General features: G+C 36.2%; 1 protein-coding gene across 1 annotated transcript in view; it reads right to left on the reverse strand.

Annotated features, from left to right (window-relative positions):
- Window positions 1-17,013, reverse strand: part of LOC121371531 — a 117,073-nt gene that overhangs the window by 66,226 nt on the left and 33,834 nt on the right. The window contains exon 7 of the mRNA XM_041497492.1: window positions 5,442-5,563. Within this exon, the coding sequence (XP_041353426.1) occupies window positions 5,442-5,563 (122 nt within the window). The remainder of the gene's footprint in view (window positions 1-5,441; window positions 5,564-17,013) is intronic.

A 17,013-nucleotide genomic window follows, 5' to 3' on the forward strand; every position in this document is an offset into this window, starting at 1 on the left:
ATAGCACACAGAGAACATGGTGCTAACTGGGCAAATCTACAGATCTGCTATAAAAAAAAAAATACACATTTACAAAACAATGTCAAAAATGTGTGGCTTATTTTAGAACCATGATAAGTCTTTTTCCATTCCTGGAAGTATGAACATAAAAAAAAATGCTTAACCGTCTTTTACATTTCCCTGCGTATGTATACAATCAGGCTTGAGCATGCAGCATGGAACTTAATGGGGAAATGGATCTGTATGTGGAGAATTATCTTCAAATGCATTGGATTGTAAGATTAATTTTTTTTTTTTTGTAGGTCCATTACAAAATAAGGCTGTGGTATTAGTGTTGTCCTATCTCTTGGAAATAACTCCAGCTAATAACAAAAAAAAACACACATTCTGATGTCTACATGGGGTTTTTAACTTTCTAATCTCTAGGTAGCACTATATATCAAATAGCATCGTAACTGGGTCAAAGTTTGAAGTGACCTAAACATTTAATGAAGCATTTAATGTTGCTTATATCCTGCCATTGGAGATAAATGTACCATTAATTGTGTCAAGTACCTTTGTGATTGAAACATGAATAGGGCATCCATAAAACTATATAAGCATTACAGTTTGGTCCAAAACAAAGTGTGGTTTTAACAACAGTCTGTTTATATTAAACATGAACCACGATAGTCTCTATCAACATGATTAAACTTATTATATTAATACACAGATTTTCACATCAATATGTTATGACTATTTGTTTTAATAAAGCTGTAATTAAATTCAGAAGCATGTTAAGTTTACAAAAGAATGCATGTTTCACTGTATTCTTTACCTTAAATTAGCAACGATTAAGTTATTAACATTTAGATCTAGCTCAGTGGGTAGAATGCTCTCCTACGGTGCTTGGGTCGTAGGATCAAACCACAATGGTGAACCCATTCTCTGATTAGTTTTTTCTTGTCCCAACCAGTGCCACACGACTGGTATATCAATGAATGTGGTATGTGATGTCCTGTCTGTGGGAAACATTTTATAAAAAGATCCCTTGCTTCTAATGGAAAAATGTCGTGGCTTTACAATTACCAATGTTTGACATCCAATTGCCAATGATTTTTTGTTTTTTTGTGTGTTTTTAAACAATAATTATTCAGTACATAAAGTGGATTGACAAACAGGTGGCTAGCCAATACAAAAAAGTTTGTTTTATTTAACGACGCCGCTAGAGCACATTGATTTTTTATCTTATCATCGGCTATTGGACGTCAAACATATGGTCATTCTGACACTGTTTTTAGAGGAAACCCGCTGTCGCCACATAGGCTACTCTTTTTACGACAGGCAGCAAGGGATCTTTTATTTGCGCTTCCCACAGGCAGGATAGCACAAACCATGGCCTTTGTTGAACCAGTTATGGATCACTGGTCGGTGCAAGTGGTTTACACCTACCCATTGAGCCTTGCGGAGCACTCACTCAGGGTTTGGAGTCGGTATCTCGATTAAAAATCCCATGCCTCGACTGGGATCCGAACCCAGTACCTACCAGCCTGTAGACCGATGGCCTGCCACGACGCCACCGAGGCCGGTTAGCCAATACAAATGCCTCTTCACGTAATGACATTATTTACTGTTTATTGGGCAATTTCTCATTCTGGCCAGTGCACAACGACTAGTATATCAAAGGCCATGGTATGTGCTGTCCTGCCTGTGTAATGGTGCATATAAAAGAACCCTTGCTACTAATGGAAAAATGTAGGGGGTTTCCTCTCTTAAGACTATATGTCAAAATTTTACCAAATGTTTGACATACAATAGCCGATGATTAATAAATCAATGTGCTCTAGTGTTGTTGTTAAACAAAACAAACGTTAACTCTTTTTTTTCACCCATTACATACAAACTACAAGTACTAGCTGTGCTTGGTTTAAAAAAGAAAAGAAAAAAAAGGATAGTACACATATTTGGATAAATCTGAGAACTTGCACACGTATCCATAAGCTACATATAGAAACTATGCATATTTATGATTATGCACCAGACTAATATAATGGAATTATGGAAAGATACATTACTTATCATCCACTAGTTGTATTGTAAAACAATTTAAAACAAACTTCAACTTTACAGATACACCATTAGTCATTTGGTCATGTGGCCACCATGGATGTCAAAGCATATTTATCAATGTCATCTCATGGACTCAATAAACCTGGTGACCAGCATACATGTAACTGAGATGTTTTGCCATTCCTAACATACTACCTAGTTCATCCTATAGGTGTTCTATGGGATTAAGGCCTGGTGACAATGCTGGCTAGGATAATGTCCCTGTGGTTTTGATTCAAAAAGTCAGTTCACACTTAGGTTACATGCGGATACATGTTATCATGTTTTAAATGCCATATGTGGATGTTGTGCAAGATATGAAAGAACAGTGGGAGCACTGATTTCATCTCTGTAATGCACACTTGTCAGATTACCAGAAAGAACAGGAACATCTCCCACAAGTCCCCACCCACATAATGACACTACCTCCACCAAACCTGACAACTTCCATAACACAACGATTCTGGTGTTTCTCACCTCTTCTGTTTTACACCCTAATTCTTAAGTTGAATCGGGATTTGTCACTAAAGACAACATTTCAGAGGGTTGTGTATATATATATATATATATATATATATATATATATATAAATACTAGTATACAGATACTGCACAGCCAACGTAACTCATTGTTTCCCACTATGAGGACATGCAGTCACTAGCTGGTGGATCCAGGAATGTTTAGTCAACAGTGAAGTCTGTGTACAGTTGCTCTTGTCACTCTAAAATGTCACTGATACTAATGCCTGCTTCTAGCATTCCAGCTGATCTCTTATTACATGGTTATTTGGAGTCAAGCATGGCATGAAAATGTTATCGATATTATTGAAAAAACTTGGTTTATATATGCAGGAAAACATGTGGGAATCATGCATTTGTCAGGCCCATGAGTCTGTAATGTCACCAACACCATTCTGACACAGCATGCATGATGAGTCTGTAATGTCACCAACACCATTCCGACACAGCATGCATGATGAGTCTGTAATGTCACCAACACCATTCCGACACAGCATGCATGATGAGTCTGTAATGTCACCAACACCATTCCGACACAGCACACATGATGAGTCTGTAATGTCACCAACACCATTCCGACACAGCATGCATGAGTTTGTAATGTCACCAACACCATTCCGACACAGCATGCACGTGCAATATGTGTTGTAACAGGGCATATGTGCTCAGAGGTGTTCTAGATCACTGAGGTACAACGATATGTAAAAATTCATTTTCTTAATGTGATTACTTTTTTTTTTTTCTTGTTGAATATATATATATATATATATATTGTGGAGTAATCAATAGTTGAGGACATCAATAGTCACGCAAAAAGTGACACTACATTTATAAACAAATGAAAAACCAACACTTCCTGGTCCACTAACAGAATATGTCTAAAAACAAAAAACCTTTTGTAAAGTGATAAATGTTATTTGTTTTTTTCATCAGTGAAAAGTCCATTTTCTCTAATACCAAATACCAGGGTCCTGAGATGGAAATTGTCGAATATGTGACAACAATGGAGTGTGTGATTATTCATTATGTTTTACGTAGTATGCCAAAAGTGGGTTCTATTTAAAATCTTGCTTTAGCAAATGGAATTCAGCAGTATATATCAATAACAAATAGCGGATTATATACAAAACTGTATCAACTAGTTAAGTAAATAAAATTTATTTTATTGCTTTTTGGTTACAGGTGTCTACTTTACTGTTTGTCCTTATGTGCTCAACTATTGATTACTCCAGGATATATAATATTATATGCTAATAAGTAATTTTCTGATGGAGAATATATTTGACCACTTGATAATTTGTTGCACATGAAATTTTAAATGTTACAGTATTATTATATACAAATATATCTGTAAAACAAAATATGATTAAAGAATAAAAAGGTTTTGGTACTTATTATAACTGGACAATCAATTTACATACAGGAACTAAAATGAGGTGAAACACAATTCATTTTAAAAAGGAATATACATGATTGATGGGGACTGGTTGTTTGAACACAAATGGTCACAAGATACAAGCACCTAGCTGTCACTGTTTGACATGCAGACAAGACTGGGATGTAAAGTTGGATGGTGTAAGTTGAAAGATAGGTTGTGTTGTCAGAACAGTAAAAATATTAAACATGAAAGCTAGGTGTAAGAAAAGACGACAAATGGGAGAATGAATGAATGGATGTTTAACAACACCCCAGCACAAAAATACATTGGCCCTTTAGTGTCAAACACTGATAGTGTATGAGAAAATGTTGGAAGGAGGAAACTACATCTTCTTAGTCAATTTGCATGAGAGGAAATATATCAGGAATTGTGTTTATAAAAGTTTAGTGTCTAGATACAATTCTCTAATGATGTCACAAGCATGTACCTTCTACAGCACTGCCACAAGGTTAGAATTGCAGACGTTATTACAATTTTGAGTCTAGACTATAATTTTATAAACATGAGGCCAGGTCTCATTTTAAAGGATGGTATTTGAAGAATTTGTAGAGAGAGGGTTTTCTTATTTTTTATTTACAGATCTTTTATTGTCTCAATTATTTAATGACACTTGAAACATACCATTTGTAATGTTTAATGTTTTCTAAGGATTACTACAAAATCAGCAAAAGCAGGCCTAAATTTTATGTTTGCAGAATAAATGGTGTGGCTTTTGGGATTGACACATTTTAAAATATACTCAATGGAACTCAATATATAAATTTAATTCAACAGCTGGACTGAAAGAAATAATAAACTATGTGTACATAATCTCTGTATACATGGCTTCGATCACCTAGGAACAGATGTGTTCATCTTTATTCATAACTAGCACTATATTAAACAGTCAATGTATTACACTAAAAACATTACCATATTAGTAGCATAAGAATTTCAAGACAATGATACTTTTTTTCTGTTTTCTTTCTATCTATCTATCTATCTATCTATCTATCTATCTATCTATCTATCATTCTATCTATCTATCTGTCTATCTACTTGTCTATCTATCTGTTTCTCTGTCTATCTCTCTGTCTATCTGTCTATCTATCTATCTACCTATGTTTCTATCCATCTATGTATCTATATAGTTATCTAGCTACCTACCTACATATATCTACCTACATATCTACCTAATCTGTTAATGTTAAACCTATTCTTTTACTAATTTAGTTCTGTTCAATCTTGTTTAATACTTGACAGATACATGTGTATCAAATACTATACATTATATACTACAATACAATATGCAGTATAGCCAATATACCTCAAGAGTGTAATAAATCTGTTATTACATATACAGTTATCGAGCAATGCACATTTGACAGTAAGTTGAAACTAGTGATGACAAGTCTTACCTGACACTGAATCCGGTACTAAATGCTGCTGTGTTTTCCCGCTTGGAAGCCGACTGCTGTGACGCTAGGCTAGTTGTGCGTTGTCGATTGGGCAGCAGACTATGTACAGTTTCAGCATTGCCCTGAAAATATCAATGAACACATTGCAGCATCATCAAGTACAGCTATAAATAGTTCAATCAATCAAGCCACGTGAACAGGAGCTGTTCCGCTGTGCTAGATGTAAGGGGTGCTAGTAGGAGGTGTATGACCCAATGCCTCATCATTAACTACACTTAGTACTAGACATTAATTTTCTTCTGTTTTTTCTCCTTTTTTTTAATAACCAAATTGTATAGTTTATTCCTGAACCTAAATACATGCAAGTACTTTAGTCTCAATACCTAAAATCTCTGCCGCTCACTTATCTCAATTACCTGTTTAAAAAGGACAACATACCTGCACATCCAAAATCATTTAATGTGCTGTAGTAAATTTGTTTTGTTTAATGACACCACTAGAGCATTGATGTGCTGTAGTAGAAATTAGCCTCTATTAGGTATCTAGTTGTATGAATCTCAGGTTCACTTTCTGATGCATTACTAGGTTGCTGCATCTTTTAGATTTGTGTAAAATAGTACTGTCAAACCTGCCCAAGCAGTCATCTCTAGTAAGCAGCCACCCGTCTAAAGATTCCACTTTGTTAACATATAAAATAACCTAATTACAAATTGTATTAAGAACCACCTGTCTAAAAAGGCCAACCTTTTAACGTTCGAAATCATCTACTTATAAACTGACCTGTATTAAGCAGCCACCTGTTTAAAAAAGCCAACCGTTTAACATCCAAAATCATGCATGCAACTACAGTCAGACCTGCTTAAGTTGTCATCTCTATTTAGCAACCACCTACTACAGACCTCACTGTTTAGTGGGGGGGGGGGGGGGTAGCTATTACTCAGACTCTCCATCACTCTCCTGAGACTAGTTCAAAGAGAGCTATTTTTAGCTCCACTTAGCATGCAAATTTTAAAAAAAACATGTAATGCTGAAGAATTAACTATCAGTGCTCAGTTTGGTAATATTTTAAATAGTTCCACATTCTCTAAGTTAGGGGAGCAATTAATGACTCCCCTCGCTTTTTCAGAGGGAGATCTGCTATTATCCAAATATTAAATACAACACAAACTGCAGATAAATGTATGTGTGTGCACGCACACACACACACACACATACATACACAGAGAGTAAGATTCTACCTAATGACCGCCCCTGTTCTAAGACCACCCTGCTGTAAAGACCAATTTTAAAGACGGGAATATTTCCTTAATATATTAGTAAAAATACTCTGGCATTATAAGACCAGTAAAGTCAGACCCATTGGTCGTTTTCAGTACATTTTGACCCCACAAATGCGAGCACAGCATTTATCTGCCAAGTCACACTAGTGATAAACAATAAATAATGTGGTAAAATCTTCCTTAGTTGTCCTCGCCATGGTGTTGAAGTTAATAACACGTGTTACTCAAACACGTAATTCAATAGTCTCAGGTTTACTTACCTGGCAAGACAAAGGTATTACTTTCGTACTAGCAAACAACTGGTCAACAAGTTAGTTAATTCTGGAATCTTTTTATTGTACAACATGCACACAAGAATGTAGAAAAGTAGTAGTTACTCAGACAGCGACCATTTTTTTCAGCATTGCATTGCAATTCGCTATGCAAGTTTCAGAGATCATCACACAAATTTAAAACATTTCACAGTAGTTGCTAATCAATTTCCAATTGACTAGAAATATATACATCAAGATTTAGAAAACAAAATGTTTCCTGTCAGAGTAACATTTTTGTTACGAAAACAAATGCCATAATATCAGATTAGTAGTTTATTTTTCACAGAACCTGTCATCAGATGGAGTCAGTAAACTGGTCCAGAAGAAACACATTTGGGGCAGTGGAAATGTTTTATTTAACAACGCACTCAACACATTTTATTTACAGTTATATGGCATTAGACATACCGAGAAAGGACTGTCACAACTTCATGGGCTACTCTTTTTGATTAGCAGCAAGGGATCTTTTTATATGCACCATCCCACAGACAGGACAGTACATACCACGGCCTTTGTTACACCAGTTTTGGAGCACTGGCTGGAACGAGAAATAGCCCAATGGGCCCATTGATGGGGATCGATTCTAGATTGACCGTGCATCGAGTGCTTTACCATTAGGCTACGTCCCGCCCCATGGGGTAGTGGATGCCATCAAGCATTGGGAGGGTGTCATTTGTCCAGAAAGTTGTTAATCTGTATTGTGTAATAATTTAGAAAAAGGACATGCCCAACCTAACAGATAACTGATGTAGACTTGACACTAGTCTTGGATTATTCTTGCAGACCAATGTATACATGTCAATTTTAATACAAAATCATCACCTGTTAGTTGAGGCTTTGTTGACGACAACCGCCAAGGAGGGTGGGATGTAAAACAAACAATCAATATTTAACAAACAATCATCATACTGAATTTTGGTAATTCGGTATTAGTACCACCCCACTATTAAAACCAATTTTAATAATACCTGCCGATGGTCACAATTACGGAATTTATATTAAACACACATAACACAGACTTACAGACTTACAGACTTACAGACTTCATTCCTGACTTTCATACAGAATGTAAAAAAATTTCATTTTGCTAATGTGCTTCCTCGTGGTTGCTACCAGCAACCGACAGCATGTGGAGCAATTGGAAATATGTATTTGGATTTGTCATGCAATACCCAAATCACACAGTTGCAGTAATAACCTAAGAGCCAGGAGGTAGAGAGCTGCATGCAATTATTTCAAATATAACTTGGCCTTCTTAAAACAAATCATTGAGCTTATTATAAGATAAGGGGCGGGACATAGCCCAGTGGTAAAGCGTTCACTCGATGCGCGGTTGGTCTGGGATCGATCTTCATCGGTGGAACCATTGAGCTATTTTTCGTTCCAGCCAGTGCACCACGACTGGCATATCAAAGGCTGTGGTATGTACTACCCTGTCTGTGGTATGGTGCATATAAAAGATCCCATGCTGCTAAACGAAAAGAGTAGCCCATGAAGTGATGACAGCAGGTTTCCTTTCTCAATATCTGTGTGGTCCTTAACCATATGTCTGATGCCATATAACCATAAATAAAATAAGTTGAGTGCATCATTAAATAAAACATTTCCTTCTTATTATTATAAGGTACTTTTGCCTTACTCTTTTTTCCTTCTTCTTTTGTCAATCATAATACATTCTTCTACCGTAACTAATAATTACAGTATTAATGTAAGTTCTTCAGTAATTTTAATAGCTACCTAATAATTTTTCTGACTCATAATTGCAATTTTATACATGTTTTATTATACCACAATTTATAATATATTTACGAGTTATTTTTAATTAGGTGCTGTTAACTGGTGACATGTGGGATAATTTTTAAATCTGTATTTCTAATTGGATATTGTACTTTTTGGCAATTCTACAAACTGAGATCTTTTCCCAAAATATTTCAAAAGTAGCATCCTGGGTCAGGTCCTTGACCATGCCAGACACCAAACCCAGGATAGACATGGTATAGGGGCCTGTATAAAAGAGTTCTCTGTGTCTCTGTCTCTCTGTCTGTCTGTCTGTCTCTTACTCTGTCTCTCTCTCTCTCTCTCTCTCTCTCTCTCTCTCTCTCTCTCTCTCTCTCTCTCTCTCTCTCTCTCTCTCTCTCTCTCTCTCTCTCTCTCTCTCTCTCTCTCTCTCTCTCTCCAAATTAGCAGTGGCATTAGAATAATCAAGACTGCCAACAATACATGCTACATGTATGCCCAGTATTGTTTTGTCTTATTCTCAAAACATGAATGTGGAGACTGATATTTATTGGTATATTACAAGCTATTATCAATAAATAATTATTCACTTATTAAAGTATCTACTGTCTACAGAATAATTCAGCCTTTGTAGTTAAGGTGACAGGACAAACAGTGTCATGTATGCAGTTATGTTGAGCTCTAAAACAATGGTGGAGGAGTGTTCTACAAACCATCCTATCAGCTCCAGTTGAGTACATTCAATGAATTCCGACAACCTAAACAAGCACTCCGTTAAGAGTTGGGTGTACCAGCTCAGTGATGGGGACTTTGACTGACAAGACAAATGGTTGCTTACTGAAGCCACAGAATTATTATATGCTCCAGTGATGCAGAAAGAAAGAAAGAAATGTTTTATTTAATGACGCACTCAACACATTTTATTTACGGTTATATGGTGTCAGACATATGGTTAAGGACCACACAGATATTGAGAGAGGAAACCTGTTGTTGCCACTTCATGGGCTACTCTTTTTGATTAGCAGCAAGGGATCTTTTATATGCACCATCCCACAGACAGGGTAGTACATACCACAGCCTTTGATATACCAGTGGTAGTGCACTGGCTGGACCAATCATGCAGGTTTTCGTGATTGCTACTTGTATATCGAAAGCTATGGCATATGTAGTCATAGCTACCTGTAGAATGATGTATAATGTAACTAATAAGGAATACGGTAACCTATATGGTGGTGGCAGCAGTAGCAGATTTGTTTGGTTTTATTATACTGCATATGTATGCAACTTTTTAACATGCACAGGGCTTGATTTTTTATTTTATTTACCTATGAATATTTTAAAATGTTTTTTCCATAGGCAACATGCTCACCTATAGCAATTTTATGACTGCCTACAGCAGTTTTAAACCAGTTATTTTAGTAACAAATATAAAACCAAAATGTTATCACTTCAACCGATGGCAATATTTTGTATCCAGTGGCAAAAAAAAAAACTACCATCGGTAAAAACAATGACCTACGGCAATTCATATCGCAATTACAGCAATTGCGGCTGTTGTTAAATCCAAACCCTGAATACACATGTATTATTCATAATGAAGTTCAAGTATAATCCTGCAGTATGATCCCAAATACACACAAACACCCTCCAAACCACACACACACACAAACTATACCATCACCATTATGACCCTGTTGCCTTAGAATACGTGTTTACAATATAGCCACTAGCAAGACTATAGAAAAATTGGTCCGTGAGATATTTTAAGGTATGTTGTTTAATGTATAACCACAAAATACTTTAGTTTGCTTTTGCGTGTACAAGCTGATTTACTAGGCTGATAACAACCCTGCTTTGGCAGACACCTCATCAAATAAGATTTGCCTGCAATTTGTGAAGTAAAACAAATTAAGCCAATTTGGCAGAGCATTAATTAAGTTACAAGTAGGTCTGTCTATTTCAGACAGCATCACAATTAGCCTGTTTTATACACCCGGCAACGGATTGCTACGCTAATAGTTTTAGTGATGGCTACGAGTAAAAAGGAAAATAATGAGGAATTAATTCCTAATGCACAGATGGTGCAATAGTTGAAGCAAAGACAGAATGGGTAGTAAAGTCTGTTAGTCATTTAAAGAGATACAGCTATCAGTTTGGATATTTGTAAATCTGTCTTATATACATCTAGTGGGTAACTCATTTAAAGAGATACAGCTATCAGTTTGGTTATTTGTAAATCTGTCTTATATACATCCAGTGGGTAACTCATTTAAAGAGATACAGCTATCGGTTTGGTTATTTGTAAAGCTGTCTTATATACATCCAGTGGGTAACTCATTTAAAGAGATACAGCTATCGGTTTGGTTATTTGTAAAGCTGTCTTATATACATCCAGTGGGTAACTCATTTAAAGAGATACAGCTATCGGTTTGGTTATTTGTAAATCTGTCTTATATACATCCAGTGGGTAACTCATTTAAAGAGAGTTTGGTTATTTGTAAATCTGTCTTATATACATCCAGTGGGTAACTCATTTAAAGAGATACAGCTATCAGTTTGGTTATTTGTAAATCTGTCTTATATACATCCAGTGGGTAACTCATTTAAAGAGATACAGCGATCAGTTTGGATATTTGTAAATCTGTCTTATATACATCCAGTGGGTAACTCATTTAAAGAGATACAGCTATCAGTTTGGTTATTTGTAAATCTGTCTTATATACATCCAGTGGGTAACTCATTTAAAGAGATACAGCGATCAGTTTGGATATTTGTAAATCTGTCTTATATACATCCAGTGGGTAACTCATTTAAAGAGATACAGCTATCGGTTTGGTTATTTGTAAATCTGTCTTATATACATCCATTGGGTAACTCATTTAAAGAGATACAGCTATCGGTTTGGTTATTTGTAAATCTGTCTTATATACATCCAGTGGGTAACTCATTTAAAGAGATACAGCTATCGGTTTGGTTATTTGTAAATCTGTCTTATATACATCCAGTGGGTAACTCATTTAAAGAGAGTTTGGTTATTTGTAAATCTGTCTTATATACATCCAGTGGGTAACTCATTTAAAGAGATACAGCTATCGGTTTGGTTATTTGTAAATCTGTCTTATATACATCCAGTGGGTAACTCATTTAAAGAGATACAGCTATCGGTTTGGATATTTGTAAATCTGTCTTATATACATCCAGTGGGTAACTCATTTAAAGAGATACAGCTATCGGTTTGGTTATTTGTAAAGCTGTCTTATATACATCCAGTGGGTAACTCATTTAAAGAGATACAGCTATCAGTTTGGATATTTGTAAAGCTGTCTTATATACATTCAGTGGGTAACTCATTTAAAGAGATACAGCTATCAGTTTGGTTATTTGTAAAGCTGTCTTATATACATCCAGTGGGTAACTCATTTAAAGAGATACAGCTATCAGTTTGTATATTTGTAAAGCTGTCATATACATCTAGTGGGCAACATCTAGCTTAGTCAGTAGAGCGCTAACCTGAGCTGCTTGCTTTGAGGGATCAAATCACCTCAGTGGACCTCTAATTGGGATTTTTCCTGTCCCAACCAGTGCACCATGACTGGAATATCAAAGGTTATGGTATGTGCTTGTTCTGTATGTGGGAAAGTGCATATTAAAAATATGTGGTCTAGTGGATAAGCTGCTGGACAATCAGGCTGACAACAGTGGTTCAAATCCCACCAAAGCTGGCCGACACTTCCATTCATCTTTCTCATCTATCACCCTCTGCCTATCATTCTCATTATTTCAATATGAAAAACTTTCCAATTTCTCCCATGATTTCAATCTGTTCTGACCCTGACCCTGTCTGTTAGTTTCCTCTGACTCTGTCTACTGAGCTATCCACACCATCACCTACCAGTCTCAACTTCCTCCATGGGTGCAGTTTCTGTGTACTTCCCTGCATCCACATGGCATCCCTGTCCTCTCCCACTAATAAAGCTGGTCTGACACATGGCACTGATGACTACTGGTAGTAGGGGAGTATAGTAGTTGTATTACAAGTGCCTGTTAACAATGTCAAAAGTAACTACTGAACACTTTCCAAAGTGGTCAGATTAAGCCCACAAATAAACGCTGATGGGAAATGGCAGGTGTGTGGCACAGATGGCCACATGAGACAAGCACCTGTCGCGGTTGGAGAGACAAGGACTGGGATATGGAGGTGGATAGGTAGTTGAAAGATAGGAGGAGTTGCCAGATCAGGAAGAAATGAAATGGAATTCAAAGAAGAGAAAGGAAAGGGGGCAGTGGGATTAAAAAAAAGCCCTTGATACTACAGGTTTCTTCTCTAAGACAATAAGTTTGTTTTGTTTGGGCACACTGACAGGGATTGATCCTAGACTGACAGCACATCAGGCAAGCACTTTATGACTGGGCTACATTCCACCCCTGTGCACATGTCCATCACAGACATGCTTGATCAACTTTCTGATGGAAGTATGCCAAAAATTATCCACACATCTAAAATACTCAAAGTGTAATAATAATAATAATAATAATAAATTATCCTCTTGGAAGATAAAACATTAAAACATCTCTAAACTGGACACCCATGAGACCAAGTAAAATAACACACTTTTAAAGGGTATCTGGTTTAGAGAGGTTATATTCTGTACTGATATTTAAAAAGGAACTGTGCAAAAAGGTCCATTTTTGAAGGAATTCTGGTTTACAGAGGGTCTAGTTTTGAGGGGTTGTACTGTAATATACAACTTCACATGATATATATTTTAATTAAAAGAGTAAATGATCTATATCTATCTCAAAGTTGCAGGTGCCCGAGGCTACATAAAATAACAAGCATTCTGACAGTACTGACAAAGCAACACACGTCCCCAACTGGGGCCCAACATTTTTTATGCATTTCCTAAGTTCAAGGGCCATAACTCTGCCACAAATAGATAAATCACCAATAAATTGAACTGTAACAGTATATGATAAAGCTATACACAACATGTTAGCATTCTGACAGTACTGCTAAAGCAATACATGTCCCCAACTGGGGCCCAAATTTGTTTATGCATCTCCTAAGTTCAAGGGCCATAACTCTGCCACAAATAGATAAATTACCAATAAATTGAACTGTAACAGTATATGATACAGCTATACACAAATTTTTTGCTTAATATTTAGAGTCATTGTGAAAAACGTCAAGAAAACTTTTTTTCTTATCTCCTAAGTTAAAAGGCCTAACTAAGGGCCTAAGGGAAGAAATTGGTAAATCACCATAAAAGTCAAAACTGATTTGTATCAGTACAGTATAAAGCTATACACAAAATATCAGCTCAGTATCTTAAAGCGTTGTGAGAAAAAAAAATGTTCAGAAAACTTTATGTCGGACAGATGGAAGGAAGGAAATGTTTTACTTAACAACACACTCAACATTTTATTTTACAGTTATATGGCATCAGACATGGTTAAAGGAACATTCCTGAATTTGCTGCAATTTCTAAGATGTTATCGACTAACAGAGACTTCTTAACAATTGTAATTACATATCAAATATATTTTTTTGCATAACATATTAGTGGCTGTATATTAAATGTGTTTCTGGTCGTTCTAATATTTGTACTAGGTTAAATTTCATTTTATTTCATAAAAATATTTTTTTGGTACGTATGAAATTATTGGAAGACAAAATTCACTTTGGGTTTCTTACAAATGTTAAGAAGACCAGAAACACATTGAATATACAGACACTGATATTCTAAACAGGAAAATATATTTAATATGTAAGTTTAATCGTAGAAATATTTTATTAGTTGGAAACATCTTACAATGCAGCAAACTCAGGAATGTCCCTTTAAGGACCATACAGAGATTGAGATAGGAAACCCACTGTCGCCACTTTATGAGCTACTCTTTTCGATTAGCAGCAAGTATAACACATAACACGGCCTTTGATATACCAGTCGTGGTGCACTGGCTGGAATGAGAAATAGCCAACAAAAGGATGGAGATGAAACTTAGAGTCCCCTCTTGTTGGACTGGTAGGGGACTAATAACTAGAAACCAACATCTGTTGATAAGTACTCTTTAAACTGTGTGTGAGCTAAATCACAGCAAAGCATTTATTTATAGACATACCCGCCTTAAATATTTATATAATATTAATATTCTTTAAGTACAGGTTATTAATGTACGTCAGTTATTACGTACAAGCTGGGATTGGTGCACTAATTGTTTTATGACCAACTCAAAGTTGTCAAATACATTTCGCGTGACCTTTTATATTGAGGTGTTTTAGTGTATAAGAAGTTTGTTTGTTTTGTTTAACAACACCACTAGAGCACATTGATTTATTAATCTTCGGCTGTTGGATGTCAAACATATGGTTATTTTGACACAGTCATAGAGAGGAAACCCGCTACATTAATTTTTTCCATTAGTAGCAAGGGATCTTTTATATGCACCATCCCACAGACAGGATAGCACATACCATGGCCTTTAGTGCATAACATCAGGGTTGAAACTTTAGCTCAATCGGTTGAGTGCTCGCTTGAAGTGCTTGCATAACAGGATCGAACCACCTTGGTGGATCCATTCAACTGATTAGGTTTTTTGTTTTTTTTCCAACCAGTGCACCACAACTGGTCAAAGGCCATGGTATGTGCTTTCCTGCCTTTGGACAAGTGCATATATATAAGATCCCTTGCTGCATTAGGAAAAATGTAGTGGGTTTCCTACATGTCAGAATTATCAAATGTTTGACAACCAGTAGCTGACGATTAATTAATCAATGTGCTCTTGTGGTGTCGTTAAATAAAAACAAAGTTTAACTTAAAAAGTTGAAAGATTCTCTTTTCACCAACACCACTAGAGAACATTAATTAATTAATCGTGTTTGATCATCAACTAATGGATGACAATCATTTGCTAATCATATCCAATCTCAAAGGAAATGTGACATTTTCCCATTAGCAGTAAGGGGTCTTTTATAAGAAATTTCTCACAGACAGGAAAGCACATCCCACAGCCTTTTATACAGTGAAACCTCTCAAGACCGAACCCTCTGTAAACCAGAATTCCCCCAAAACTGGATGTTTCACAGAGTCCCTTTTTAAAAACCAGTACAGAACTTAACCTCACTAAACTGGATCTCTCTAAAAACTGGACATTTGTCTTCATCCCAATGGTTTAGAGGGGTTTCACTGTACCAAGTACTGGTTGGGATGGGAAAAAACCATTTCAGAGAATGGAACCATTGAGGGGGTTTGATGATATGACCCAAGCACCTCATCAAATGTGCCACACAATCTACAGACAGCTGGATCACAGATTTATCCAGGATATTTCACCATGGTCCCATGGCTGATGGGATTGTCAAAATTAGTACGAGTAAATCATACTTGGGACATGTTTTGAGGCTACTGAATGATGCAGTACATGATAGTTAAATTAATCTTTCAGTACAAAAACTGGGAATTTTTAGTGCCACTTTCTTTTAGGAAGAAGCCTATGGTATATGTTTGGACCCACAGAACGCCTAGATAAATCCATGTAGACAGATAGCGGCCAGCATGGCCACTTAAAAGAAGTTGTTACAGGCCCTCAAACACCAGCCTCAGTGGTGACGTGGTTAAGTCATCGGACATACAGCTAATAGGTACTGGGTTCTCAGCCCAGTACCGGATTCCAGCCAGAGCAAGTTTTAACAACTCAATGTTTAGAGGTAAGACCACTACACCATCTTCTCTCTCACTAACCACTAACCCACTGCCCTGGACAGAGACCCAGCTGGGGTGTATGCCCAGGACAGCATGCTTGAACCTTAATTGGATATAAGCACAAAAATAAGTTGAAGTGAAAATATGATCTAATATATGCACAGTTCATTTCTAAAACGTGATATGTCCATTTATGTTATTTTTAGTAGTTGGTGTACTAGTATGCTAGTCAGATAACTATAAAAAAAAAAAGCCTCTTGGGTCTACTAAAGATCTTGCTGTATCAATTTAGACTAAATAATTAAGTGTTCATTTTATTACCATTTTAGACTGATACATGATAATGTTAAAGCTACAACTTTATGGGGATGAAAGAATTTTAAAAACTATAGTACATACAGGGCCGTAGCAAGGGTGGGGGCAAGGATGACCATTACCTCCACAAAAGAAATCTGGTAATTTACTGATTATTGATATTACATGACGTTTTTAAATATGTAACCTCCCTGAAATGGCTGCAAAATGGTAATTCAGAGCC

The sequence above is a fragment of the Gigantopelta aegis genome, chromosome 4 (genome assembly GCF_016097555.1).
Source record: "Gigantopelta aegis isolate Gae_Host chromosome 4, Gae_host_genome, whole genome shotgun sequence".
NCBI lineage: Eukaryota > Metazoa > Mollusca > Gastropoda > Neomphalida > Peltospiridae > Gigantopelta > Gigantopelta aegis.